The sequence below is a fragment of the Vanrija albida genome, assembly GCF_041260175.1.
Source record: "Vanrija albida strain AlHP1 chromosome Unknown contig_4, whole genome shotgun sequence".
In the NCBI taxonomy this organism is placed as follows: Eukaryota; Fungi; Basidiomycota; class Tremellomycetes; order Trichosporonales; family Trichosporonaceae; genus Vanrija; species Vanrija albida.
Window position 1 is genome coordinate 2,263,790 of NW_027191423.1, and position 23,653 is coordinate 2,287,442.

The following is a 23,653-nucleotide window of genomic DNA, read 5'->3' on the forward strand; positions in this document are numbered from 1 at the left end:
TCGGGCTTCATGGCGTGGGTAGTGGTCGGCGTCCGCAACTTCGACAACTTCGGCCAGCGTGGAATAACTGTCGGGTTTCTGCCCTTTGGCGCCTTCGTGGCAGTCTGCCCCATGCTGTGCGAGGTCGAATTGCGACAAAAACGGAAGGGAGTCAAGAGTGCGCACGGCCCCTGGGTGACAGTACTCGCATCGTTCTGAGTAGGTTTCACCTGAATCATGCTCACCTGCTGACGCCAGTACAACGATCTCACCCCGACCCGCCGACGCACTTTGGCCCGGCTCCTGGCCACCGCGGCAATCGGCAGCATTGCCGCGATGTGGGTCGGCGCGTTCGTGAGACTCCGTCTGGTCGTCGAAGCGGGCGCGGCTGGCCTCGCTGCCTCTGCGGGCATGTACGCGCTCCAAGGCTCGTCACAGGACCTTCCCCGCTTATTTGATGTGGCAGCCATGTCCGCCGAACGCAGGAGGGCACTCGCTGCCTGGGCGGTCGCTCTGGTCCTTTTCCCCGTCCTGCTGAGGCGCGTCGCGGCCGGGACTAGCAACAATATGACGCTTCCCCTATGGGTGTGGGTTGCGAGCCTCAACGTGGCGTGTTACTACGAGGGGAGGGAGAACAAACGGCTCCGGGCCATGCTACCGTGTGTATGCGATGACGGAGGGGCGGAGGGGTGCGGTTCGCCAGTGTGCAAATACACGTCGTGGACAGTCGCCACGCGGTATGCGGTCATGGTCGGCTCAACCCTCTTCCTCACCCTCTCAACCGGGGCCTTTGATCGCGGAACAGTCGCCTTCATCGCGCTAGACACGTAGAGATGTAGACTATGATTTTCTTGGAGCGTCCAGACGCAGCTCTGTGACTTCGGAGCGGCCGCGGCGTGGTGGCAGGCACCACCAGCCATCGCTGCCAAAGCTGTGCCACATCCGACGCCAGGGGACAAATCGTCAGTGTCCAGTGTCGCCAGCAGCTCATTTGGTTTTTGCCGCTGACTGCCGCCACGAAATATGCGATTATGGTCGGCCCATCGCTCTCCGGGGCTCTCTTCGCCGCTGCCGCTGATCGTGGAGAAGTCATCCGCAACCCACCTGAGGGGACGAGCGTCGGAGTTGTAGGTTATGCACAATCCGATGTGTCTCTCGCGTCCGAGCTCACAATGTCCAGCACCATAGGCAACACCCAGTTACAGTGCCGGGACACCAGCACAACCTTTTACATTCTTCCCGCTTCCAACAAAACCCAACCCAACCCATCACCCCCGCCGCCCTAGAGCGAATAGATGAAATCCTCGTTCTGGAAATCCGTGAGGTCCATGAACGCCTGGGCGTTGTGTTCCTCTTCGTGGCCCTCGGCTGCGTCCTTGGCGGCCTGGTCGGCACGGATACCGGCCCAGCGGCTCGACGCCTCGAGCGAGTAGTCGAGCACCTGGCCCGTCTTGCCCTTTGCGCGGCGGCGGGCGACGTTGCGGCGGTTGAGGTACTTGAGATACACTGTCTGCGCGACGATGAGTGCCGAGAGAGCACACAGGCACACGAGGTTGGCCTGCAGGCCCTCCTTGTACTCTGGCGCCTGGTGGGACTTGTACAGCTGGGGGCCGACGATCTGGGCCGTGTGAGCGGGTGCCAGGGGAGGGGGAGGGCGACTCACGTTTCCGACACACAGGCCGACGTACATCATGCCTGTCATGGTCGTCTTCTTGGTGTGTCCGGCCGTGTTGGCAAAGCACCACGAGTAGACGATGGGCGTGATGCACTGGAACACCTGGAGGATGAAGTAGACGGCGAGCAGCTTGTTCTTGTTCTCGGCCGTGTGCGGGATCGTGAAGAGCGCCGCGGCGCCGGCAAGCGGGAACAGCGACGCGGTGAAGAGCACCGGCGCCTTGTACTTTGTGTATTGGATGATGAGCGCACTGGCGATGTTTGTGAAGATGGAGATGCCGCCGGGAATCATGTTGTACAGGATTGTGTCGAACGTCGAAAGGCCAAAGCCTGCGGGTTAGCCTAGCTCCCCCGTGCCGCTCCCACCTTTGAGAATCAGAGGGCCAAACGTCGTGATGCCGCCCGACACCACGCTGACGGTGAAGATCATGAGGAGCCACATCCACGACTTGGGGTCGATGAGGCACTCGCGCACCTGGGACCACTTGAACTGCGTGTTCTGCGTGCCCGTGTTGTTGAGGCGGATGCGCTCGAGCGCGACGTACTTGTCGTCCTCGGACAGGAAGCGCGCCTTGACAGGGTGGCGGGGGAAGAGCCAGAACGTGGGGATGGCGAGGGCGACAGAGATGATGCCCGGCACGAGGAAGATGAGCTGGTACTTGTACAGCGACGTCTTGGTGTGTCCGAGGCCCCAGGACATGAGCGAGCCGAGGATGGCGGCGAGGCCGTTGGTCGAGTACCAGATATTGTTGCGCAGCGGCTGCTCGCGGCGCGTCCACCACATGGACACGACGATGAGCATGGACGGCGCGATCGACGCCTCGAACCCGCCGAGGAAGAAGCGCATGACCGCGAGGCCGGGGAACGACGTCATGGCCGTCATGATGCACAGCGACGCGCCCCACGCGAGGAAGCAGCCCGAGATCCAGATGTCGACGGGGAAGCGCACGAGCGCGTACACCGAGACTGGGGTCAGCGCGGCCAATATGCGGGCACTCACGAGGCTGGAAGACGAGCTGGGCAAAGTAGACGATCGAGCCGAGCCACGCGTACTGCTGTCCCCTGGGGGGTGAGCCACGCCACACGATGCCAAGGTGCCACCCCATTCGCCACTCACTGCAAGTTGGCCGCCTGCTTCAAGTCGTACACGCTCGCAAACGACAGGGTCGACTTGTCGAGCTGCTGGCAAAAGTAGATGTAGCAGATGCTGTGCCCGTCAGCGCGCCTCTACAGGACCAACGCACATGGGCATGAGGTACCGGTCAATCTTCCACAGCACGCGCCTGTTCTCCTCTGGGCCGATGTCGCGGGCCTCGCCAGCATATTCCTCGTAGAACGTGGCCGCGAGGTCTTGCGTGCCACTTGCCGCGGGGGTCGCGGGTGTGTCGCCACCCTTCGCGTCCTCGACGTGCGAGGCGCGCGAGTCCTTGGTGTCGAGTGTGTGTGGGTCAGTGGCCATGGTGGATGGGGGTGGTCTGGATATGAGGTCACGGCGGGCTGAGGGCTTTTAAGTGCATCGCGGCTCGGTGTTTACAGGCTCGCTGACACCCGCAGATACTCCGCGGCACGCTATGAATATCGCGCCGGCGACAGCGGCCGGAGACCCGCGCGGCCCAGATGTCTCTCCGTGGGGCCTTAGCGATCGATCGATAGGCTGGATCCGAGGCATGGAGCTGGTGTTATTGCCAGCGTGCGCCACGTGATCCGGTGCGAGAGCCGACGAAACGGTCGCCCGGCGCCGGTTGGCTGCAAGTGCCACAGTGCGGCTCTGCTCTGTTGCCTCGCGGCGGCACGGGGGCCGATCGGGTATCGGTCCGGATGGCGGCCAACCGGCGCCGTACGCTACACCCACCCCCGGAGTCGCGGATCAGCGGCCGCGATTGACGCCGGACCAAGGGCGTATGCATCGGTGCGCGGCGCGGCGCGTCTCGACGCGCCTGGATGCCGAGGGGCCCCAGCTAGCTCACGCATCACGTCGCGCCGACTCGGCGTTGAGGAGATGGCCCGGGTCAATGCGAGAGTCGGAGTCTCACTGTCGGGGCTTGGCAAGGTGGGATGGACGGTCGCCGATTCCACACCGGGGGACCTTTCGACGAGGCAGTTGAGGCATTGTCAACCCTCTGTGTCTTGAACGCGCCTTCCTCAGCATCTTGGACCGGTCTTGGCTGCCGCGAGAGCGGAACGGCCCGGCCGACACCCCGACGCGCCGACACCATTCCACTGCGTGGCCCTCGTCAGGAGCCCTGAGAAACCACTGACCTGACTAGCGACTGATTTCATCACTGTACGCGGCGGGCTCGACTATCCGTGGACACCCACAGGCCGCGAGCAGAGCTGGTCTGGACTCTGGGCCCCAAGTCTCGGCGCCCAACGTCGCGTCGGACCTCGTTACGAGGACGACTGCCTCCGCGGAGCCGCCGGTAAGCGCTCGGTGAGCGACCGAACCCTGCCGCCTGAATGCCCCGCAGCCGCGCAGTCTTGGCACCCACCTCCAACTCGATATCTCGCTTGTGCTCGACGACTCGGACTACTATAACCGTGAAAGACACACCACCCCCGCGTTTTGACACATCGAGCGCTGCTCTGACACATATCAGCGCTGTTCCTTGAAGAAAAGACACACAAAGGCAGCAGGTATTACCCACCGCGTCTCGCTCTCCCGTTACGCAAGGCAGCTTTGTTGTGTCCTTCGGGCATCGGATGCATACTCGGGCCGCTCTCACCCCGTCTCGACGCGAACGCACCCCATCTCGACGCTATCGCCCTCTGTCGGAAAGACACACGGAGACTTGAGAAAGACACACCGCGATAGTTATTACCCACGTCGTCGAGTCGTCTATTACCCATCGGATACCGCCCCGAGCCCACCCCGAGGCTACCACATTCCAGAGTCGAAACCGCAGCCGAGGAGTACTTAAACCCCCCCGCGCTCGCCTTCCCAGCTCGCCACCACCAGCAACATGCCCACATCCGCATCCCTCGCCGCCGCGCTCGACGCTGCCCGCGAGGCGTACGGCGCGCGCAACCCCAACTCGCTTGCTGCGTTTAAGAAGGCCACCAACTCTCTCCCCGGAGGCGGCACGCGCACGACGCTGATCACCCTCCCGTTCCCTCTGTTCATCGAGTCGGGCGCCGGCGCGACCGTCACCGACCTCGACGGGCACAAGTACACCGACTTGTAAGTGGCCGCAGTGGGCTGGTCTGACGCCCCCAGCCTATCCGACTTCACCTCGGGAATCTACGGCAAGTCGAATGAGATCCTGCGCCAGGCCATCACGACGGCACTCGCCTCGGGCATGCAGTTCGGCGCCCACACGACACATGAGGCCCGCCTCGCGGACCACCTCACGTCCCGCTTCCCGTCAATGGACCTTGTCCGCTTCGCAAACTCGGGAACCGAGGCCAACCTGCTCGCGATCACAACGGCCCTCAAGCACACCAAGCGCACAAAGGTCGTCGTCTTCTCTGGCGGCTACCATGGCTCGCTGCTCGCCCACTTCCATGCGGGTGAGCCGGCTGGCAACAATGTGCCAGGTGCTCTGAGGGTGCCATTTGTGAGTTCGGGGGTTGCTCCTCTGCTGACACGCCAGGACTTCATCATTGCGCCGTACAACGACGTCGAGGGGACGAAGGCTCTCGTCGGCCCCGTTGCCAACGACGTCGGCGTCATCCTTGTCGAGCCCATGCTTGGAGCTGGCGGCTGTGTGGGTGCACATTCCGCGTCCCTGCTAACGCAATACCAGATCCCCGCCGACCCGGCATTCCTCCTGGGCCTCCGTGACTACACCAAGGAAATCGGCGCCGTGCTCATCTTTGACGAGGTCCAGACCTCTCGCCTGGCACCTGGTGGTCGCCAGACTCTCCTGGGCATCACGCCCGACATGACCACTGTTGGCAAGTTCTTCGGTGGCGGCTTTGCGTTCGGCGCGTTCGGCGGCAAGGAGGAGATCATGAGCATGTGAGTGGTCGCGTTTCTCCGCCTCGCTCACGCTCAGCTTCGACGTGCGCCGCCCGGACCACGTCAACCACGGCGGAACGTTCAACAACTCGCCTCTGACCATGGTCGCTGGCTCGACGGCCATCGAGCAGATCCTCACCGCGGAGCGGATGGCCGACCTCAACGACCGGGGCGACCGCCTGCGCGAGAAGCTCAACTCGGCGTTCGGGGGTGCTGGCGCTCCGTTCGTCGCCACCGGTCTCGGATCCATTATCCAGATCCACTGCCACCTCGCCAAGGACGACGTCCTGCCTGCGCTCGAGCTCCTCTACTTTGGCATGTTGGAGCGCGGGTTCTGGTTGGCGCAGCGCGGCACGTTGGCGCTCAACTTTGAAATCACCGACAAGGACGTCGACGAGTTTGTCGAGGCTGCCGTGGAGAGCGCGGCTGCTGTCGTCAAGGCCAGCACGTGAGGTTAATAATGTATGCAAGAAGAATGTTCAGAACAAGTCGAGGCAATGGCCTAGCAGGAGGGGGAGCTTGGGTGGCGACAAGGCGACTGATTTTGCTTTTTGCTTAATCCGTCCCCCCACGTGCACGGGTCACAACATTGGCCACCCCCGTCATAGCGCGCGTCGAGCAGCGGACACGCATCAAACAATGCAGACCGCGTGACATGTCTCTTCTTCTCATTCAACAAATCTGCACACTCCTTGTCAGTAACCTACAATCGTAATGTCCAGGCGCCGCCCGCAGGGCGCGCCAACCCCTGCACCGCGCCGCGCGACAGAGACGCCCTTCGGCAAAGTCCAGCCCAGATTCGACGGGTTCGAGCTCGCCAACTCGAGCTGGGGCGAGGAAGACTCGCTGTCACTCCCGGTGATTCGACCATCTCCAACTTTGTCAGCCTCGAACCCATACACCAGCGGCCTCGACTTGGAGAACACCCATCTCGTGATGGGCGAGTTCGACACCTTCGAAGAGACCGTCTTCACCGGCCGCGGCGAGCGCGTATCCCAGCCAGCGGCGACGCCCGACCGGAAGGGCAAGCGCAAGGCCGAGAGCCCCGAGCTGCCGGCGACAGTTACCAAGCGCCGAGCTCGTTCAACGCTCGCTCGCCAGCAGGCGACGCCGAAAGCGAGAGCAGAGGACGACGTCTTCGGCACGAGGGTGTCGGGGCCCAGTTGTAAGTTGACTCAACGTGGACCAAACACCGCTGATCGTCTTCTTCCAGCTCAAGGTCGTCCCACACAGCCGCCCCAGCGGAGTACTGTTGATCCGCCAGCCCGTCAGCCTGTCGTCGAGTCCATCCCCACACCCCTACAGCCACCACCGACGCCAGTGCTGTCGTTCAACACTGCACCTGCCCCTATCTTGGCCCCATCTGTGGCAACTCCAGCCCCGCCTCCACCTGCAGACACCACGGCCGCCTCATCAAAACGTTCTGGAACTAAGCGCAACCCCTTGCTTGGCAAGGGCAAGCGCTTCACGGTCAGCCTGCAGAGCGGTGGCGAGTTGACCACTCGAGAAGCCCGGGCCGGCCGGGTATCAGGTGCCCCCTCGTCGCGAAAGAGTGGCGAGAGGTCGTCCCGGAAAGCAAGAGCAGCAAACGAGTCGGCCATGCCGCATACCCCGTTCTTTGAATCCGTGACCGCACCCGCCCCTTCCATGGCTGCGAGCGATGCACTGCAACAAGATGTCGTGCAGCTGGCCATGCCGGTTGGCGGTTCTGCTCAACAGTTGGCCGCGTCGACATCCGCTGTCAACCCCCCACCCGCTCCTTCCTCGTCTCGTTCAAACGAGGTTACCTTCCCACCGACAATGGCGATTGACTTACCCAATGGGTATGTTGGTCAAGGGCGACAGCGCGTCCCGAAGCCGTCTGGCAGCGGGCCAACCCAACGACCACAGGATGCAGCTCGATTACCAACACTGGAGCAGCAACAACGCGACATTCGCCCGCTTCCTGTCAAGGCTGCTGCTACTGGGGCCGGAAAGCAACAGCCCCGACAGCCAGTAGCCCCTGTGGCCGCGAAGCCCAGAGCGCTTCTGGTGCCAACAGCCACGGCCTCCTCGTCTGGTACCGGGTCTATACCGGCTGCCGCCAAAGCCGCTTCGGCGGCGAACACCGGACGTCTTCGGAAGATGGTCGCGCTGCCGAAGCGTAGCGCAGATCCAGCTGCACCTCCCGCCGAAACCAACATCAAAACAGCGGCCCAACCTCCTCCGCTACCACCACGGCCGATACCGAGAGGCGTCGCCGTTCTGCAGAGCTCTGCAAGCCATATCCCCTCCCCGGCACCATCTGCTGATACGCTGCCCGGAAGGCGCGAGGATTGGGAGGACTCGGGCGTCATGGACGTCGATGCCGACGACTCTGGAGACACGCCTGAATGGTTCAACGCGCCACTTCCGACGGCAGAGGAGAAAGCAACCGCAGAAGCGCCGCAACCCAAGGCAGCAGTTACCACTGCGTCGAGCAGCTCTACGCCACTTACACCAGCCGCCTTAGCGTGGCGCCCGGAACCGGCCCCGCGCACGTCGTCGTCGGGCCTGGTGTCGAGACTCTCCTCCAGCTTCAATTTCATCGCAAGCGCCTTCTCGCCTTCTCCTCAAGTTCCTCCGGTCGAACCCCCTGAGGAAAAGGATGTGATGCCCATGGTGGAGATCAGGCACTCGCCTGTTACTCACCGAATTCAAAGTCCAGCCGCCTTTGAGCCTGCCAGCCAGATGGTCTCGTCGGCGGGATCGACGACGGTGGTCGTCGCCGCACCGCCTCCCCCGGTGGCAAAGCCAGTGAGGGCACAACCAGCCGGCGTGGAGCGAAAGCGTGCGACAAAATCGACCTCTGAACGGCGCGACGGGGCTCTGCAGCCTTCGAGTCGGCAGCCGGCAGCCAGGCCGAAGGCTGTAAGATCCTCCGGCCCCAACCTGAAGGGCATGGGAAGGCAGAGAGGTGCGACTGCGGAGACTGCCACGGCTGGCAGCAGAGGTCAATCTCGCACGGCACCGACTACCCGGCCCTCAACTGTTCAGCCCGCTCCAACTGCTCGCCCAGTGCCGACGTCTCGCACAGCGCCAGTTACTCGACCCAAGCCTGCTGCTGGTCCTGCCGCCTTCCACGTGTCACGTCCCCGCGTCACCCCGGCGCCGGAGCTGCCCTTCTACGGGCCACCGGCTTTGGCACAGGCGAAGTTTGAAGCCTATCGCGACTCGCTGGCGTCACGCTCGCCTGCGCGTGTGTCACTGCGCAACGTAGAACGGGCGATTGACATTGAGGCTCGACGGCGCTACTGGGAGGAGGTCTGGCGGTCGGACACGGAGGGGCAGGCGACAGGGACGCCGGCGCTGGCTCCGCTTCCTCTCCAACCGGGTGCTGCAGCGAGCCCCGACCCGCGCGCCGAGAAATGGCGTGACCGTTATGGACGGGAATCACACCAGCGAGCTGATCAACGCCGGGTGTTTGACTCGCGTAGGAAGGAGCTCGAGCAGCTGAAGAAGGACGAGGCGGCGAGGGAGAAGGCGGCGCTAGCGAGGATCACTGCCGAGGTGGTCAAGGAGCTGCGCAATGCGCCGAGGGCGCGGGGGTGAGGGGGACCTTGTGCTGTCTTCGCGTCACTAGACGCTTTGTTTAATCATGTTGGTATAATGCTACTGCCGTTGTACTGTGCTCGATGTAGCATGCTCGGTGTGTGGGTGAGCGGGACCGAGCTGGCTGGCAGTCGGAAAGCGGCAAAGCGGAGTCGGCTGAGTGGCCGGCACTGCTCCGCCGTGACGTGACTGATTCGATCCGAGTGAGTCGACGGACACGGCCGACGAGGCAACCGAGCACGCAAGGGGGTGGGGCAGGCGGGCGATATGTGTACGATATCTTTGTCGTGTCGTCGCGATCGTCTCTCAACAACTCTGCATCACCCAACAAGCACAAGCACCATGCCCTCGCTCTTCAACACCACCCGCCTCCAGGGCAAGACCGGTGAGCCGGCCTCAGCAGCACACCAGCACCAGCGCGCCCGCTGACCCCGCAGTCGTGGTCACCGGCGCCTCGGCCGGCATCGGCGCGGCCACGGCCGTGCTCTTCGCCAAGGCGGGCGCCAACCTCGTGCTCCTGGCGCGCAGGCAGAACCTGCTGGACGAGGTCAAGGCCGCCGCGCTGGCCGGCGCCAAGGAGTTTGGGCAGGACATCAGCGTCGTCGTCAAGACGCTGGATGTGAATGACCGCGCGGCCGTCGACGGGCTCGTCGGCGAGCTCAAGGCGGCCGGTGTGAAGCGCTTCGACGTGTGAGTGGGGCAGCAGCTAGCCCGCCCGCCGCGCCAGCTCGCTGCGCTCGCTGACGCGCGCAGGCTCGTCAACAACGCCGGCGGCGCGATCGGCGTCGAGAAAGCCGGCGACATCGCCCTCGCCGACATCGACTTCATGATCAACACCAACCTCGTCTCCCTGATTCAGCTGACGCAGGCCTTCCTCGCCGAGTTCAAGGCCCAGGACGCGGGGCACATCATCAACATTGGCTCGCTGGCCGGCCGCGAGGCGTATGTCGGCGGCTCGATCTACTGCGCCGTAAAGCACGCGGTGCGCGCCTTCACCACGTCGGTGCGCAAGGAGGTCGTGGCCACCGGCATCCGCGTCACCGAGGTCGCGCCGGGCGCGGTTGAGACCAACTTCTCGGTCGTGCGCTTCCGCGGCGACGAGGGCGCCGCGAAGAACGTCTACAAGGGCATCGAGCCGCGTGAGTCGAGCTGGCGCGCGCCGAGACACCCCGCTCACATCCCCAGTCGTCGCCGAGGACATTGCCGAGGAGATCGTCTGGGTCGCCGGCCGCCCGGCCCACGTCCAGATCGCAGAGCTGTGTAAGTGCCGCAGAGGACCACGCTCACGCCAGTCCTCCTCCCCACCGCGCAGGCGTCGGCCACCATCTTTGGCCGCAAGGAGTAACTCTAGGAGTAGATGATGCAGAATGCTAGATGTACAATGAGGCGTGGTGTCTGTGTGTTTGCTGTGACCCGATCGTGCCCGTCTACCTCCTCCCCTTGGCTCCCTTGGCTCCCCTGCCTCCCTTCGCCCCCGCGCCCGCAGCCCGGCTGCCAGACCACGACCGTCCGCCCGGCTTCACCGCCGGCCGGCTCTCCACCTTGCCGAGCACATCCCGCAGCTCCGACGCGTACTTGCTCTGGCCGGCGTGGCTCATGCCGAACACGACGACGCGGCCGGGGCGGCCGGCGCGTCCTGTCCTCCCGGCGCGGTGCACAAAGTCGAGCACGTTGCGCGGCGGGTCGATGAGGTACGACGTCGTGACGGCCGGTGAGAAGTCGAGGCCGCGCGAGAGCAGCGACGTGGTCACGAGGACCCGGGGCGCGCCCTTTGCCGCGCCGGGCGTGGGCTGCTCACTCGCGGGGTCCTTGGTCCGCTTGTGGCTCACCAAGAACGCGTCGAGCGCGCCGTTGTGCCCGGGCACGCGGGCGCCGCTCTCGCCCGTCCACGCGAGGCACGGGATGCCCTTCTCCTCGAGCTTTGCAACCGTCGCGTTGACCTTGCCAATGCTCCCGGCGAACACGACGGCCATGGTGCGCGCCTTGGGCGCGTTGTCCAAGCCATACGCTTCGACCTTGGCCTCCTGCGCGTCCTCGGCGAAGCCGCGCTTGATCTCGTGCGCGACGTCGGCGAGCGGGTTGCCGGCACCCGACCACGGCACGAAGCGCGTCTCGAGCGCCTTGGGCAGCTTGTGCAGGCCCGGGCTGAGCAGCTGCGTGAAGCTCGACGTGGCCAGCAGCGGGTCGCTCTCGATCGCGCGCAGCAGTGACGGCGGCAGCGTAGCCGTTACGAGCAGGATGTTGAGGCCGACCGTCGCGGCGCGCAGCTTGGCGAGCACGGCGGCCGTCTCGGTCAAAAAGTCGGGGCCGAGGAGCACGTCGGCCTCGTCGATGACGACCCACTCGACGCGCGAGAGGTCGAGGCGGGGTGTGTCGTCCTCTGGGCGGCGGCGCCTCTTCTCGACCTCCTTGCCCTCCTTCTCCTCCCCCTCCTTGTCCTTCCAGTCCCTGCCCTTCCCTTCCTTGCCCTCGCGCACGTCCGTCTCCTCGCGCGGGATACCCAGCAGGTACGCGGCCGTGCGGCCCGTCGCGAACAACACGTCGACCTCGCCCGCGTCCTTGGCCTGGCCGGGCGAGCTCGTACCAACGACAGTGAGCTTGGCGTCGTGCGTGAGGCCCTTGGCCACAGCCGTGCTCTGGCGCGTGAGCTCGTGGGTCGGTTGGAGTACGAGTGCGCGCGGCGCCACCACGCCTGGCGCGCGGCTCGGCACCCGGTCGTCCTGCTTGAGGTGGTGCACCAGCGGGAGCATGTACGCGAGCGTCTTGCCGCTGCCCGTCTCGGCGCCGAGGATGGCGCGGATCGCGTGCGACTTTGCGCCGTCGCCACGGGTCAGCTCCGAGTCAACCAGGCGCGACAGAGCGAGGCTCTGGATCGGCATCGTGCTCCCCTTGGCCCCGAAGCGCTCCTCGAGCGCCGTCAACAGGCCAGGGTGAAGGGGGAAGGACGAGAACTTTTGCGGGCGCGCGAGCTCGACGTTCTCCTTCTGCTGGTACGCCGGCTTGGCCTTGGGCGCCGCCGCCGTGTCGGCGGCCGCACGCGCGGCAGGCATGAACCCGCCGCGGCCGTCGGTGCGCCACTGCGGCCGTTTGTCGTCGCGCGGCTTGGCGGGGCGCGAGTCGCGGTCACCCCGCTGCCGGGGGAAGGCCGCGAGGCGCTGCGACGTCGTCTTGGGCGCGGCGCCGCGCTCGGCCCACGGCGTGCGCTGGCTCTTGCCCTTGTCGGCGAACGAGGGCCGGCGGTCGCGGTCGCCAGGCCGGCCACAGCGCTCGTTGAACGACGGGCGCCGGTCCGAGGGGGCGCGGTCGCGGGGCGGACGGTCGCCAGCCGGGCGCTCGCGCGGCCGATCGTTGAACGACGGCCGGTCATTGAAGGAAGGCCGATCACGCGAGGCAGGCCGCTCGTCGAAGGATGGCCGGTCACGCGACGGGGGCCGGGGAGCGCCGTCGCGGTCGCCGTCCCGCCGTGTCATGCCGTACCCCGGCCCGGCGGTACGCGGGCGCGGCGGCGCGGCCACGGTCGCCGACGTGAACAGGCTGCGGGCGAGCAGCGGCGTCCGTTGTAAGCGGAGCATGGTGTTTGTTTTGGGTTGAATGGTGCGCGCTCCGAAATTGTCGAGAAGTATCGACATCTCGGGTGGAGGTTGGAAGGCGCGGTGCGGTGGTCAGGCGTGCCAGGGCCCTGCGCGCCTGATCGGTGCGAGGGATGTCTGTCCACCTCCGAAAGCCCTCTTAAACCAGCCTCAGTCCGAAATTCTCGACGTTACCATCTCCCTCCCCCCATCGCGGCCCATCGGCGACGAGGCCATCGCCCACACCCACAAGGTCAGTCCCCCTCCCCTCCCCCAGCGCATAAATGAAGAGCGGAACATTTTCCCCATTGGCACCTCTTGTACCAGGGCGCACTGCCCGACTGTCTGAAACACGGCAGCGAGGCGTGCGCCGATGCTCTCACTGGACGATCTGATATGCGCATGCTCCGACGACATTTGCCAGCCAGACGCTGACGATACAGGTGTAGGTGGTGCGCGAGGGAGACGGGGAGGTGAGGGGGCGAGGGTTGTAGGCTTTGTAGTTTATGGACGGGTTGTACGGATCGTGTGCTGCGGCTCCGTCGTGCGATGCTAGCCTGCGCGCGTCTCGAGTGGGGCGGCCTCTTGGGGTGTCCGGTGCACAGTAGCTCATGGCAGACTGTGGCCGTCGCTGTGCCATGCTAGTTTGGTTGTCGGTCTGGTGCGAGCGGCGTTTGGGGAGCGCACTGTCAGTCTTCTGCGCGCCTCGCTGCCAGCGTCAGACTTGAAGCTTGAAGCTGCCCATGTCTCGGCTGTGTCAGGCCCTGCGAACCAGCAAGATGGGCGTCGCAGACAGCCAGAGCTGCACGGCCCATGAGAGACGTAGATTGCCATGTCGCCGCAGCTCGGCGTCACTGCCACAGTGGCCACAGTGCAGCCACTATCTGCCTTGACGCTCATGCTCATATCTGATGTTTGGCCGGCGACGTGACAACGTCGTCACGACATGCACGGCAGCAGCTAGCAGATCTGCGGTCCGGAGTGTGCGCCTTGAGCGAGGCCATCAGGCCAATGTTCACACTTTTGGTGCACCCTGGGGTGTATCTCACAGCTCGCGTGCAGGTTTTGCCACGCCGAGACGTGCCTCCCAACCTCCACCATCAGTAGTCAGTCACTCGAGACGCTGCACATCAGCACCCCATAGCCGCAGATGTGAAGCGCGCACACCCGTCAGCACCCCCCTCCACCATGCCCTCCAGCCCAGTGGGCTCGCTGTGTCATGCCGCATCCATCCCGTCTAGGTGCCAATGAAGTGATATACATCCCACGCTTAACGGGAAACAATGCCGTCGAAACGCTGCTTGAACCAGGCGACGGTCTGCTCGGGGCGGACCTTGTGGCCGGCACCGACACGTCCGACCTTCTGCTTGCGGCGGGTGACACGGAGACCGGGGCGGCCCATGACGACGAAGAAGTCCATGCCGAAGATACCGATTCCGGGGTCGTACTTGATACCGAGGTCAATGTGCTCGTCGATACCGAAGCCGAAGTTGCCGGTCTCGGAGAAGTTGCGGCGGCGGAGCTCGTACTCCTTGACCTTGAGGGCGCGCTCAAGGACCTCCTCGGCCTTGGGGCCACGGATGGTGACGTGGACGGCGATCTTCTCGTTACGACGGATCGAGAACGAACGGACAGTGTAGCGGGCCTTCGAGGTCACGGGGGTCTGACCAGTGAGCTGCTCGAGCACCTTGGCGGCACGAGTAAGACGGTCACCAGACTCGCCGACCGAGATGTCTGCGCCGTGTTAGCGTCTGCCGCGCTCCACGCCTCGCTCCAAACGCACTGATGACGAGCTTCTCGATGCGAAGCTCCTTCATCGGGTTAACGGGGGCACTCTTAGCCTCGGCCTGTGTGGTGTCAGTATGCCGCCTTGAAACTTTGGTCCAGTCGTCTGCCGTGTCGCTGTCGCTGCTGTCTGTCGTCCCAGAGCGCAACGGCCTCGTCGCCGTCGTGGGAGCGCAGTCCTGGGGCGTCCACGCCCAGCCCGTTCCTCCATCCCAGCTTCCAAGCCTCGCTCCCTCCCTTGCTCGATCCTCCCAGCGCAGACGACAGCGGCGACACGGCGAGCGGAAAACGACGAGGGCGGGTGTTCGGTACTGACCATTTTGAATCTGGTAACGGTGGTCAGTGTACTGTCGCGAGATGATAAATGTCCACGGCCTATACTCACAGTTCTTGAAGGGTTGGAGCAAGACTGTCAATGTCGAAACGGCACTCAACAGTGTGCGTGCAGCGAGTGCGGAGGGAGGGAGAGTGCAGCGGAGGCGGCAGAGGCAGCACCAGCCAGCAGCCAGTCCCTCCTCCCAGCCAGCCCAGGCGCACTCTGGTAACCACCCACCCGCCCAGCGCCCCGCCTCCCAGCCTGGACGCACCTCACCGCTAAAGTTCTGCGCGGGAGCAATAATGGCCGAGCCATCCTGCTCAAAACGCCGCTCATAATCCCGAAAGGAGGAACGTGGTTCCCACGTGCCCTAAATCCGACAAAAATAAGCGATACGTCCGGCCGGAGCTCAGGGATGACGCACGGTTGGTCAGGCGACTCGACCCCTCGCTCCTCTTGACATCATCCACACCATCCATCCACTTTGACATCAAACCCAACCATGCCGGGGCACTGAACCCCCTTCGACCACCCCACATGCCAGGAAAGGCCCACCATCTGCACAATGGCGGACCCGCGCCAACGTTCCGCCTGTGCGACCTGCCGGCAGAGCTAGAGTCCGAGGTGTTGGACCACGTCGCCCATCTCGCCCGCGCCGAACTCAACGCCGCAGCGCGAACCTGCAGGTCCTGGTACGAACGCCTCACGCCGAACCTGTATGCGTCGATCGAAATCAGCAAGGCCAACCGCCGTGCTGTCTTCGCCGGTCTGGGCCTCGACTTTCTCTCCGCGCCAGACCTCGAATCCCGCGTCAACGAAGCCGGCTCTGAACATGCTCCGTCCAACGGCGCAGCGGCGTATGCCCCTCTAGAAGCACCACCCAAGCTCGCTGCACTGGCACACACAAGACGAATATTACTTCGCGACTCCCCGGCTGCGGTTGCGCTCGCCGAAGCTCTCTTGACCCACCCCACGCTGTCTGGCGCACTCGACGAGCTCACCATGGCCGCTCCGCTCTTCCGCTCGCTCGTGAGCACCGGCATGGCAGCATTCGGGCGACCACGCTCTGGAGCAGGCTTCCTCGGCGAGACCCTTGTCGCACGGCTACGACCCAAGGCCCTTCGGATAGAGTACCCCCCGCCTAGGGTCACTTCGTCTGCGAGCATCTTCGACCCCGTCATGCTCGCACGCGTACTCGCCGTACTCGTGTCAGAATGGCAGCCCGAGCGTGTCGACTTTATCGGCGTTGGCACCGATATGCCCCCAGTACTCGGACAGCTCACGCGAGTGTTCTGCCTGGGGTGCTCTTCCGCCAAACGCGACGAACGCGTGTGGGGCGACGACGCAGGATGCAGCGCCCACGGCGGGTTGGTGCGATGGCATCTTAGACGACTGTTTGGCCCCGGCGCGCGCGAAGACTTGATCGAGGCCATCGAAGAAGGCGCCGACCCGACCGACGACGACGACATTCACCCTGACGCCGTACCGTACGCCGCCGCCGCCAAGGTGCAGTACCTGAACGTGCCGTGTCTCGCCGCGTTAGACCGCGACAGGTTCTTGTTGGACACTTTCAAGTCGTGGCCGGCCGAGTGCGATATTGAGGGCCGGATAGAGTTCTTCCCGTAGACACGACGCGTCATGGCGTTGATAGGGAGCGAGTGGTGGTGCCATCCGCCAAGCCCGTGCGGTCGCCAAGCTCGGAGCACCGCAATCTTAGGAAATGTATCCGCCCCCGCCCGCGCCTGCTGCGAGAGGGGACGCGCAAGCATGATTGTTTAGAGTGCTGATGGTTGCTGCTGCGCAACTACATCCGATGTCGATGACTGATGCTTGCTGTACGCTGCGGCGCGTCGTGGGAAGCGACGGGATCCGACGAGGCGAAGAGCGGTGTTGATGGCACAATGCGCCGCCACTGGGTGGAGGGGTGACAGGTCGATTCGGCGCCACTACTCCGCCGACGTCATACGGCCCGGCCCAACTGCCAGTCCAGTCGGTCGGTCGATCAGCACAACGACGACAAAGCCTGCCGTTGCACTCTTCTCCTCGTCTCTACCGCGCACATCGTCACATCAAGCGACTGCAGCAAGCCAGACTGCAGCCTTGAGGACGACAGCCAGAGCGCCCTTAACAAACACACCCCACAGCACACCTTCCTCATCACCGCCCCCACCCCCACGCTCCACACAATGAGAACCGACAAAGACAACTCCGAGGCCCCGCAGCGGACACCGCGATTCGGCTTTGGCTCATCGTCGAGGAGACGAGCAGATCAGCCCGCGTCCGGCCCCTCGTCAAGACGGACGTCGGTCGACCACACCCCTGCTCGCGGAACTGGGCCGTCCACACCGGCCACACCGGACGGGCCCCCTTCCTACGCCGAGGCTTCTGGACCGCACCGATCAAAGGCAGCCGGCAAGAGGAGGGAGAAGGACCAGGGCGGGGAGGCCATTCCCACCCCGCAAACTCCAGACGAGTACGACCGTGACCCGAACTGGAACTCGGAGCTGGACGCGCGCGGCCAGCTTACGATCAATGTCGACCTGTCGTCCGTGCCCGCCATGGGCGAGGAGCTCGGCACCCCCGACGCGTTCCTCTCGCCCCAGGAGAACCTCTCGGACCCGTTCAACGCGGCGCAGTGCCCGCGCCTCAACTTCGTCATCTTCGTGGTCGGCTCGCGCGGCGACGTGCAGCCGTACATTGCCCTTGCGCTCGAGCTGATCAAGCGACGCGGGCACCGCGTCCGCATCGCGACCCACCCCCACTTCAAGGACCTTGTCGAGGATGCAAACGTCCGCCTGGCCGGGCTGGAGGACGCCCAGCGCCGCCCCCTCACCGGCCTGCTCGAGCACTTTGATATCGGAGGCGACCCGCACCAGCTCATGGCGTACATGGTCCAGAACCCCGGCCTGATCCCCGGCGTCAAGTCCATCACGAACGGGGACATCTCGATCAAGCGCAAGATGGTCAAGACCATGATGGTGGGGTGTTACAAGGCGGCGTTCTTCCCTCACGCGGGCACCAAGAGGCCGTTCGCGGCCGACGCCATCATCTCCAACCCGCCCGCCTTTGCCCACATCCACGTCGCGGAGGCGCTCGGCATCCCCTTGCTGATGTCGTTCACCATGCCTTGGACACCGACCCAGAGGTTCTGTCATGTAAGGTAGTGGCTGAAGGCTCTCGCTCACACCTAGCCCCTCGTCATGGCCAAGAGCTCCTCCACGCAGGCCGGCATCAACAACTACGCAAGCTTTGTGCTCGCCGACTCGCTCATGTGGTCGGGGCTCGGCCGTGTGATCAACGACTTCCGGATGGGGCTGCTGGGCCTCCACCCACTGCCCGCGACCGGCGGTCCGCTGGTCCTCCAGAGACTGAGGATACCGTTCACGTACGCGTGGAGCACCTCGCTCCTCCCGAAGCCGGGCGACTGGCGGTCCAACGTCGACGTCGTCGGCTTTTTCTCCATGCCCAACGACACATACTACAAGCCTGACCCCGCGCTGGTCAAGTTCCTCGAGGCAGGCCCACCGCCCATCTACATCGGATTCGGCTCAGTCGTCGTAAAGGACCCGCTCAAACTCACCGAGACCATCTTCGGCGCCGTGCAGCAGGCTGGAGTCCGCGCGCTCGTTTCGGCCGGCTGGGCAGATCTTGGCCAGACGGGCATCGACATCCCAGACAGCGTCTTCATCATTAAGGGAAACATCCCGCACGACTGGCTGTTTGACGCAGGCCGCGTGTCGGCTGTCTGCCACCACGGCGGTGCGGGCACGACAGCCGCCGGCTTGACCGCTGGCCTGCCTACCATTGTCGTGCCCTTCTTCGGCGACCAGTGGTTCTGGGGAAACGCGGTCCATGCGTCTGGAGCTGGGCCCGAACCCATCCCTCACGCAGAAATGACGGTCGACATCCTCGCCGAGGGGATCCAGTTTGCCTTGCTACCCGAGACGCGTGAGGCCGCACAGGTTGTTGGCGAGAGTATCCGCAACGAGAATGGCGTAGCAAAGGGTGTCGAGAGCTTCCACAGTCATCTCCCCTTGCTCAACATGCGGTGGGTGGATGTGTTGGGGTACCGCTAACGAAAGATGCGACGTCGAACCCGACCGTGTCGCCACTTGGTGGTCAGAGACATTCTGCCTTCGATTGTCGGGTGCCGCAGCGGCGATCATGGTTGAGGGACGTGTTCAGAACTGGCGCGACCTGACACCACACCGTGAGTGCGATTATGGGCCCCACTGATGCCAGGCCCCGTCGACTACGACGCGACTCGCCACTACACTGACCCAATGTCTTCGATCGGCCAGTCCATTCTCAACCTTGGTAACCTGTCGGTCACTGGCACGGCCCAGTTGTTCTATGCGCCTGTGAGTGGTCCGCATGTTTCTGGCGCTCACACCACAGGCTCGTGGACTCAGTACCTTGGCGGTTGGGCTTCCAAAAGGTACGTCTTGCAACTAGGAGCGGCGGGCGGTGAATGCTTGCTGACAGCCACAGCGTCACTGGACGTCATAGGTGGCTTCCAGGAGGGCCTGGAGAACATTCCAGGTGTGCTGGGCTCCAAGGTCCGCAAGCGGGGCAAGGTCAACGACTTCGAGTCGGGCGTAACAGAAGCCGGGAAGGGCTTCGTGTACGGCTTGTACGACGGCATCACAGGCCTTGTCACCGAACCGATCCGGGGTGCGAAGAAGGGGGTAAGTGGGAAAACATTCCTCAGGTGGAGCACGCTGACGATGTAGGGCGTCGGTGGCTTTATCGGTGGCGTCGGTGTCGGGGGTGTGAATCTCGTCGCGCGAGCCTCAAGCGGGGCCCTAGGCCTGGCAGTGTACCCCATCGCGGGTGCGTTCCGCAGCGTTCGGAACGGCCTCTCGTCGAACGGACTTCTGGACAATACGTCGGTGCTTTGCGATCCGCGCGAAGCCCAGGCGCACGCCGACGCTGAGGCATACAACAAGGCCCAACGGAAGGCAATCATGGCCAAGTGGACCGAGTTGATCGCCCCCGAGCTCGTCAAAGAACGACGCAAAGCCGAGGAGAAGCGGCGCCGTCAGGCCGAGGAGCTCATCCTCACGCAGGTCGAGTCGAACACTGGGTCGATCAAATCCAGCAAATCCAACACCACCTCGTCCTCAAAGAAGCTGGGCAAGGCCAAATCCTGGCTCGGCGACCACCTGCAGCCGTCGTCGTCACGCGCCTCGCGTACGAGCACGCCGTCGAACCAGGCCGGGCCGTCAAACCAGGCTGGCCCATCAGAGTACCGGCTGGACAAGAAGCTCAGCGAGCTGGCGCGGGTCCAGCAGTCCGACACACCGCCGCCCCCGCCAGCCAAGGACGCGAGATGGGCCACACCCGTCAACCGCGAGGATGCGTCTGGCCCCGCGCCGCCCGCGTACGACCCGCACCCATCTCCCGCGGTGTCGCAGCTCAAGATCGACTACCTCTCCCTCGGCAACACGTCCGCCGCGTCAAACGCCAGCCTCGCTTTGGCGGGCACCGAGCGCCTCGCGCCGCGGTCGATCCAGTCGAGCCGCACCTCGAGCTTCGGGTCAAGTGTGTCCATGCCTGAGAGCGACCCTCGCGATACCCCGCCGGCATTGCTCGTGCCGGAGACGGAGGCCGCCGAGCCCAGGACGCCGACAGCACCCTCGGTGCCCCGCACGCCAGCGCCACCCGCCCTCGCCGTTGACGTCGACCAACCGGCTATTGGCGCCGACGAGCCGACGACACCAACGGCCCCTACTGCTCCCCAAGACAAGGGCAAGAGCAAGAGCACGGAATAGACTTGTAACACAATCACTGTAACAGGATGTAAGATGGCAAATGCATACAATGGAGAAACGAGACTACAGCTCAAGGGGGAACCCGTTGAGGTCTTGGGAGTTGCAGAGTTGGACAAGGTCGGGGCGGTTGAGGTGCAGGCAGGCCATGCGGAGCGTGGTCCACAGCGCGTCGGGGGTAACGCCCTTGGCGTTGGCGCCGCCCGTCGAGGCACCGTAGCCCTCGGTCACGTCTGCGTGCTGGAGGCGGATGGCATCGAGGATGCACTGCGCGGCGAGGCGGTACTGCGCGAGGTTGATGTAGCTGATGCCGAGGTTGAACTGCGCGCGGACAAAGTTGGGGTGGATGGACAGGGCGCGGTGGTAGTACTTGATGGCCTCGTGCGAGCGGCCGCTGTTCGCGAGCGTGGCGCCAAGACGGTTGTAGAGAACCCAGTCCTCGGGGCGGGCCTCGAGCGCGGCAGTGAAGCAGTCCTCGGCCTTGTCGTAGTCCTCGGACGCGTTGAAGAGGACGCCGAGGGCCACCTGGACGTCGACGTCGAGGTCGTCGGGGTTCTGGCGCGCAATGTGGATGAGGCGCTCAATGATGCGGCCCTGGCGCTCCTGGCGGGTCTCGCCAGGCGTCTCGCTGAGCAGACCGCCCTCGGCCTCACCGCCGAGCTCGATCCACCGCTCGAGCGAGGCGTGCGCCCGGTCCTCGCGGCCGTCGTTGGTGTAGCTCACGGCGAGGGCGAGGTATGCGGCGCGCAGGTTGGGCTCAATCTGGGTGGCGCGGTTCAGAGCACGGATCGCAGCGTCCTCGCGCTCGTTCTCCTGCTGCTTTAATCCGAGGTTGAGCCATGCGTCGGCATCACGGGGCTCCTGCTGGACGGCAGCCTCGAGCTCAAGCACACCCTAGGGACGAGTCAGTAGGTTTCAAGCACGTGTCAAATATGCGACACTTACCATGGTGGTGGGAGACAGCTCACGAACAATCGGCGCGCCGAGGGTGTATGGGTTGGCTGAATGAAAGGCATACGGCTCGACCGGGGCCGTGTCCCAGTTGTCCCAGTCGTGCGCGAGCGACGCCCACTTCTCGTGCATGCCAATGCCATCGTACCGCTCCTCGGCGACACGCTGCGGCCCAGAAAAGTGCTGAAGCAAATCGTTGTCAAAGTCGTCCTCGAGGTCCTCTTCCCACTCGAGCCCGGCGCCAGGGACGGCTGTCGAAGTCTGCGCGAGAGCTTCTCCCAGGTCGCGAGGGACACCGTACGACTGGGGGTCGTCAAAGTGCACACTCTTCGGTCGAGCCGTCTGCGTCGGCACCCCGTCGTTCATGAGGATCGTGCTCTGGATGTTCTCAGCCCAAGCGTCTTGCGTACTGGTGGAGGCAAAGGTGGGAGAGCGGCTTACCGAAGCATGGGCTTCGACCGGCGCACGAGACGCCGAGGTACTCGCACCAAGGTTGAAGGCAGCGGCCCAGTCACCACCGCCACCAGACTGCACAAACTTGGCGCCCTCGGTGATCTCGCTTCCCTCCACCGTTGCGGCCCTGCCCTCGTCCACAACGACGCTGCCGTCGCCGAGTCCACGGAGGAGCGAGATGAACTGGCTGTTGGCGAGCTTTTCGTTCTCGGCGAGCGTCTCTGGCGTCAGGGAGTCGACCAGGTCCTGGGCGGTGCGCGCGAGGACATCGTTGGGCAGCTCCTTTGTGCTAGCCGCTGGCTGTGCTGTTGCCGCCGCTGGTGCCTGAGGCGCCGGCTGCTGCAAGACCTGAGGTGGCGGCGGTGGGGGGTGCATCAAGAACGGCTCGGGCTGGGGCTGCATGGGCATCATTTGCGGCTGGTAGAACGGCTGGGGGGCGAACTGGCCGTACTGGGCTGGCGGGGCAAACGCCTGCTGGCGCTGCCATGGCGCGAGAGTCGGTGGGGTCGCGGCACGCGACTGGTGTGCCGAGACGACACGGCCTGGCGACGAGCGCGCATCAAACTCGTGACCCCACGAGCTGGCGGGAGCCGAGGTAGCGTCGGCGCGTCCCTTGCCCTTGGACATGTAGCCATCGGCCCATGCAGCCGACGACCGGGCCTCGGGAGGGGCATAGACTGGCGCCTGGTGGGGGTGAAACTGGGCGGCCGAGGGCCCAGGCGAGGGGAGGTGTGAGCGGAGCTGTGCGAGGTCGAAGGCAGCTTGGGGAGGTGTTGGCGCGTGCGACGGGGAGCCTGCGGCGGGCCGTGTTCGAAACTGCAGAGGCTGTTAGCGATGCTGGGCGCGTCTTGTTGTGAAACGACTTACCGAGCTGGGGCCAGCGCTGGGCCCCGAGGCTGCGGGGCCATAGCGATCCTGTGGAGGTGTTAGCGGCTGCCGTCTCGCCAACAGCGACGACGACTCACACGTTGGACACCATAGTCGCGCTCTACGAGTGATGACACATCCTTGAGCGTGTTTGACGGGCCACACTCTACGCCACCTGAAATGAACTGTGACATTTTGGTTGCCGGCGCGAGGTGGAGTCGTCGCCGTGGTGGTCCAAGTTTCTATGCGATTCCAAGTGGGTAATGTGAGTGCGATGGGGGTGAGGGGTATGAGTGAGATGTAGAGTCGGTGGTGGAGCCGTGAGATTGTGGGTAGAAGTGAGTGAGCGAGTGAGAGTGGAAAAGGAAGCTAAAGAGATGGATGTCGTGGTCATCATTGGTATCGACCCGCGTGCTCACTCTGACTTTCCTCGGTTCAACAATGCCGGCAATCCTTTACCCTTCAAGCCAAAAGTAACCGGCGGCCGCACAACAAAATCCTAATTGGGTATTACAACTTGGCATTACTTTGTATTCTATATCCGTGTATTGCCGGCGATTAGCTTTATTGTTATTGTTGCCACCGGCTGTCAGACAACCACGATCGATCCACGCGACGCCCCAACACGTGACACCCACGTGCCCTGGACCCTGAAACCGCCCATCGACATCGACGACACCACGGCGCCGTCGCCGCCGAGGCAGCCGCGACGCAACGCACGCATCGTCACAACCATCGGTGCGGCGACAACACCGACATC

General features: G+C 64.3%; 9 protein-coding genes across 9 annotated transcripts; 5 read left to right on the forward strand and 4 right to left on the reverse strand.

Annotated features, from left to right (window-relative positions):
* Positions 1–1,261: 1,261 nt before the first annotated feature.
* Positions 1,262–3,112, reverse strand: Q8F55_005616 (uncharacterized protein; the record flags this gene model as incomplete). Its single annotated transcript, XM_069354104.1, has 6 exons — positions 1,262–1,597; positions 1,643–1,983; positions 2,020–2,619; positions 2,654–2,715; positions 2,771–2,860; positions 2,898–3,112. The coding sequence occupies 6 exons, from the start codon at positions 3,110–3,112 to the stop codon at positions 1,262–1,264; spliced, it is 1,644 nt and encodes a 547-aa protein (XP_069208746.1).
* Positions 3,113–4,613: 1,501 nt separating this feature from the next.
* Q8F55_005617 (uncharacterized protein) lies at positions 4,614–6,063 on the forward strand (the record flags this gene model as incomplete). The annotated part of the gene is made up of 5 exons (XM_069354105.1): positions 4,614–4,831; positions 4,868–5,207; positions 5,244–5,357; positions 5,397–5,611; positions 5,649–6,063. 5 exons carry the CDS (start codon positions 4,614–4,616, stop codon positions 6,061–6,063), a joined length of 1,302 nt encoding a protein of 433 aa, XP_069208747.1.
* A 262-nt stretch (positions 6,064–6,325) lies between these two features.
* On the forward strand, positions 6,326–9,181 carry Q8F55_005618 (uncharacterized protein; the record flags this gene model as incomplete). The annotated part of the gene is made up of 2 exons (XM_069354106.1): positions 6,326–6,776; positions 6,825–9,181. 2 exons carry the CDS (start codon positions 6,326–6,328, stop codon positions 9,179–9,181), a joined length of 2,808 nt encoding a protein of 935 aa, XP_069208748.1.
* A 342-nt stretch (positions 9,182–9,523) lies between these two features.
* Positions 9,524–10,526, forward strand: Q8F55_005619 (uncharacterized protein; the record flags this gene model as incomplete). Its single annotated transcript, XM_069354107.1, has 5 exons — positions 9,524–9,566; positions 9,619–9,871; positions 9,935–10,320; positions 10,367–10,441; positions 10,474–10,526. 5 exons carry the CDS (start codon positions 9,524–9,526, stop codon positions 10,524–10,526), a joined length of 810 nt encoding a protein of 269 aa, XP_069208749.1.
* An 82-nt stretch (positions 10,527–10,608) lies between these two features.
* Positions 10,609–12,753, reverse strand: MRH4 (RNA helicase; the record flags this gene model as incomplete). Its single annotated transcript, XM_069354108.1, has 1 exon — positions 10,609–12,753. One exon carries the CDS (start codon positions 12,751–12,753, stop codon positions 10,609–10,611), a length of 2,145 nt encoding a protein of 714 aa, XP_069208750.1.
* Positions 12,754–14,020: 1,267 nt separating this feature from the next.
* Positions 14,021–14,854, reverse strand: RPL11 (60S ribosomal protein uL5; the record flags this gene model as incomplete). The annotated part of the gene is made up of 3 exons (XM_069354109.1): positions 14,021–14,484; positions 14,534–14,597; positions 14,852–14,854. 3 exons carry the CDS (start codon positions 14,852–14,854, stop codon positions 14,021–14,023), a joined length of 531 nt encoding a protein of 176 aa, XP_069208751.1.
* A 534-nt stretch (positions 14,855–15,388) lies between these two features.
* Q8F55_005622 (uncharacterized protein) lies at positions 15,389–16,477 on the forward strand (the record flags this gene model as incomplete). The annotated part of the gene is made up of 1 exon (XM_069354110.1): positions 15,389–16,477. One exon carries the CDS (start codon positions 15,389–15,391, stop codon positions 16,475–16,477), a length of 1,089 nt encoding a protein of 362 aa, XP_069208752.1.
* A 560-nt stretch (positions 16,478–17,037) lies between these two features.
* Q8F55_005623 (uncharacterized protein) lies at positions 17,038–20,625 on the forward strand (the record flags this gene model as incomplete). Its single annotated transcript, XM_069354111.1, has 7 exons — positions 17,038–18,006; positions 18,043–18,899; positions 18,934–19,061; positions 19,094–19,212; positions 19,250–19,289; positions 19,343–19,539; positions 19,585–20,625. 7 exons carry the CDS (start codon positions 17,038–17,040, stop codon positions 20,623–20,625), a joined length of 3,351 nt encoding a protein of 1,116 aa, XP_069208753.1.
* Positions 20,626–20,688: 63 nt separating this feature from the next.
* On the reverse strand, positions 20,689–23,087 carry Q8F55_005624 (uncharacterized protein; the record flags this gene model as incomplete). Its single annotated transcript, XM_069354112.1, has 5 exons — positions 20,689–21,516; positions 21,568–21,951; positions 22,015–22,842; positions 22,894–22,941; positions 22,992–23,087. 5 exons carry the CDS (start codon positions 23,085–23,087, stop codon positions 20,689–20,691), a joined length of 2,184 nt encoding a protein of 727 aa, XP_069208754.1.
* Positions 23,088–23,653: the final 566 nt, after the last annotated feature.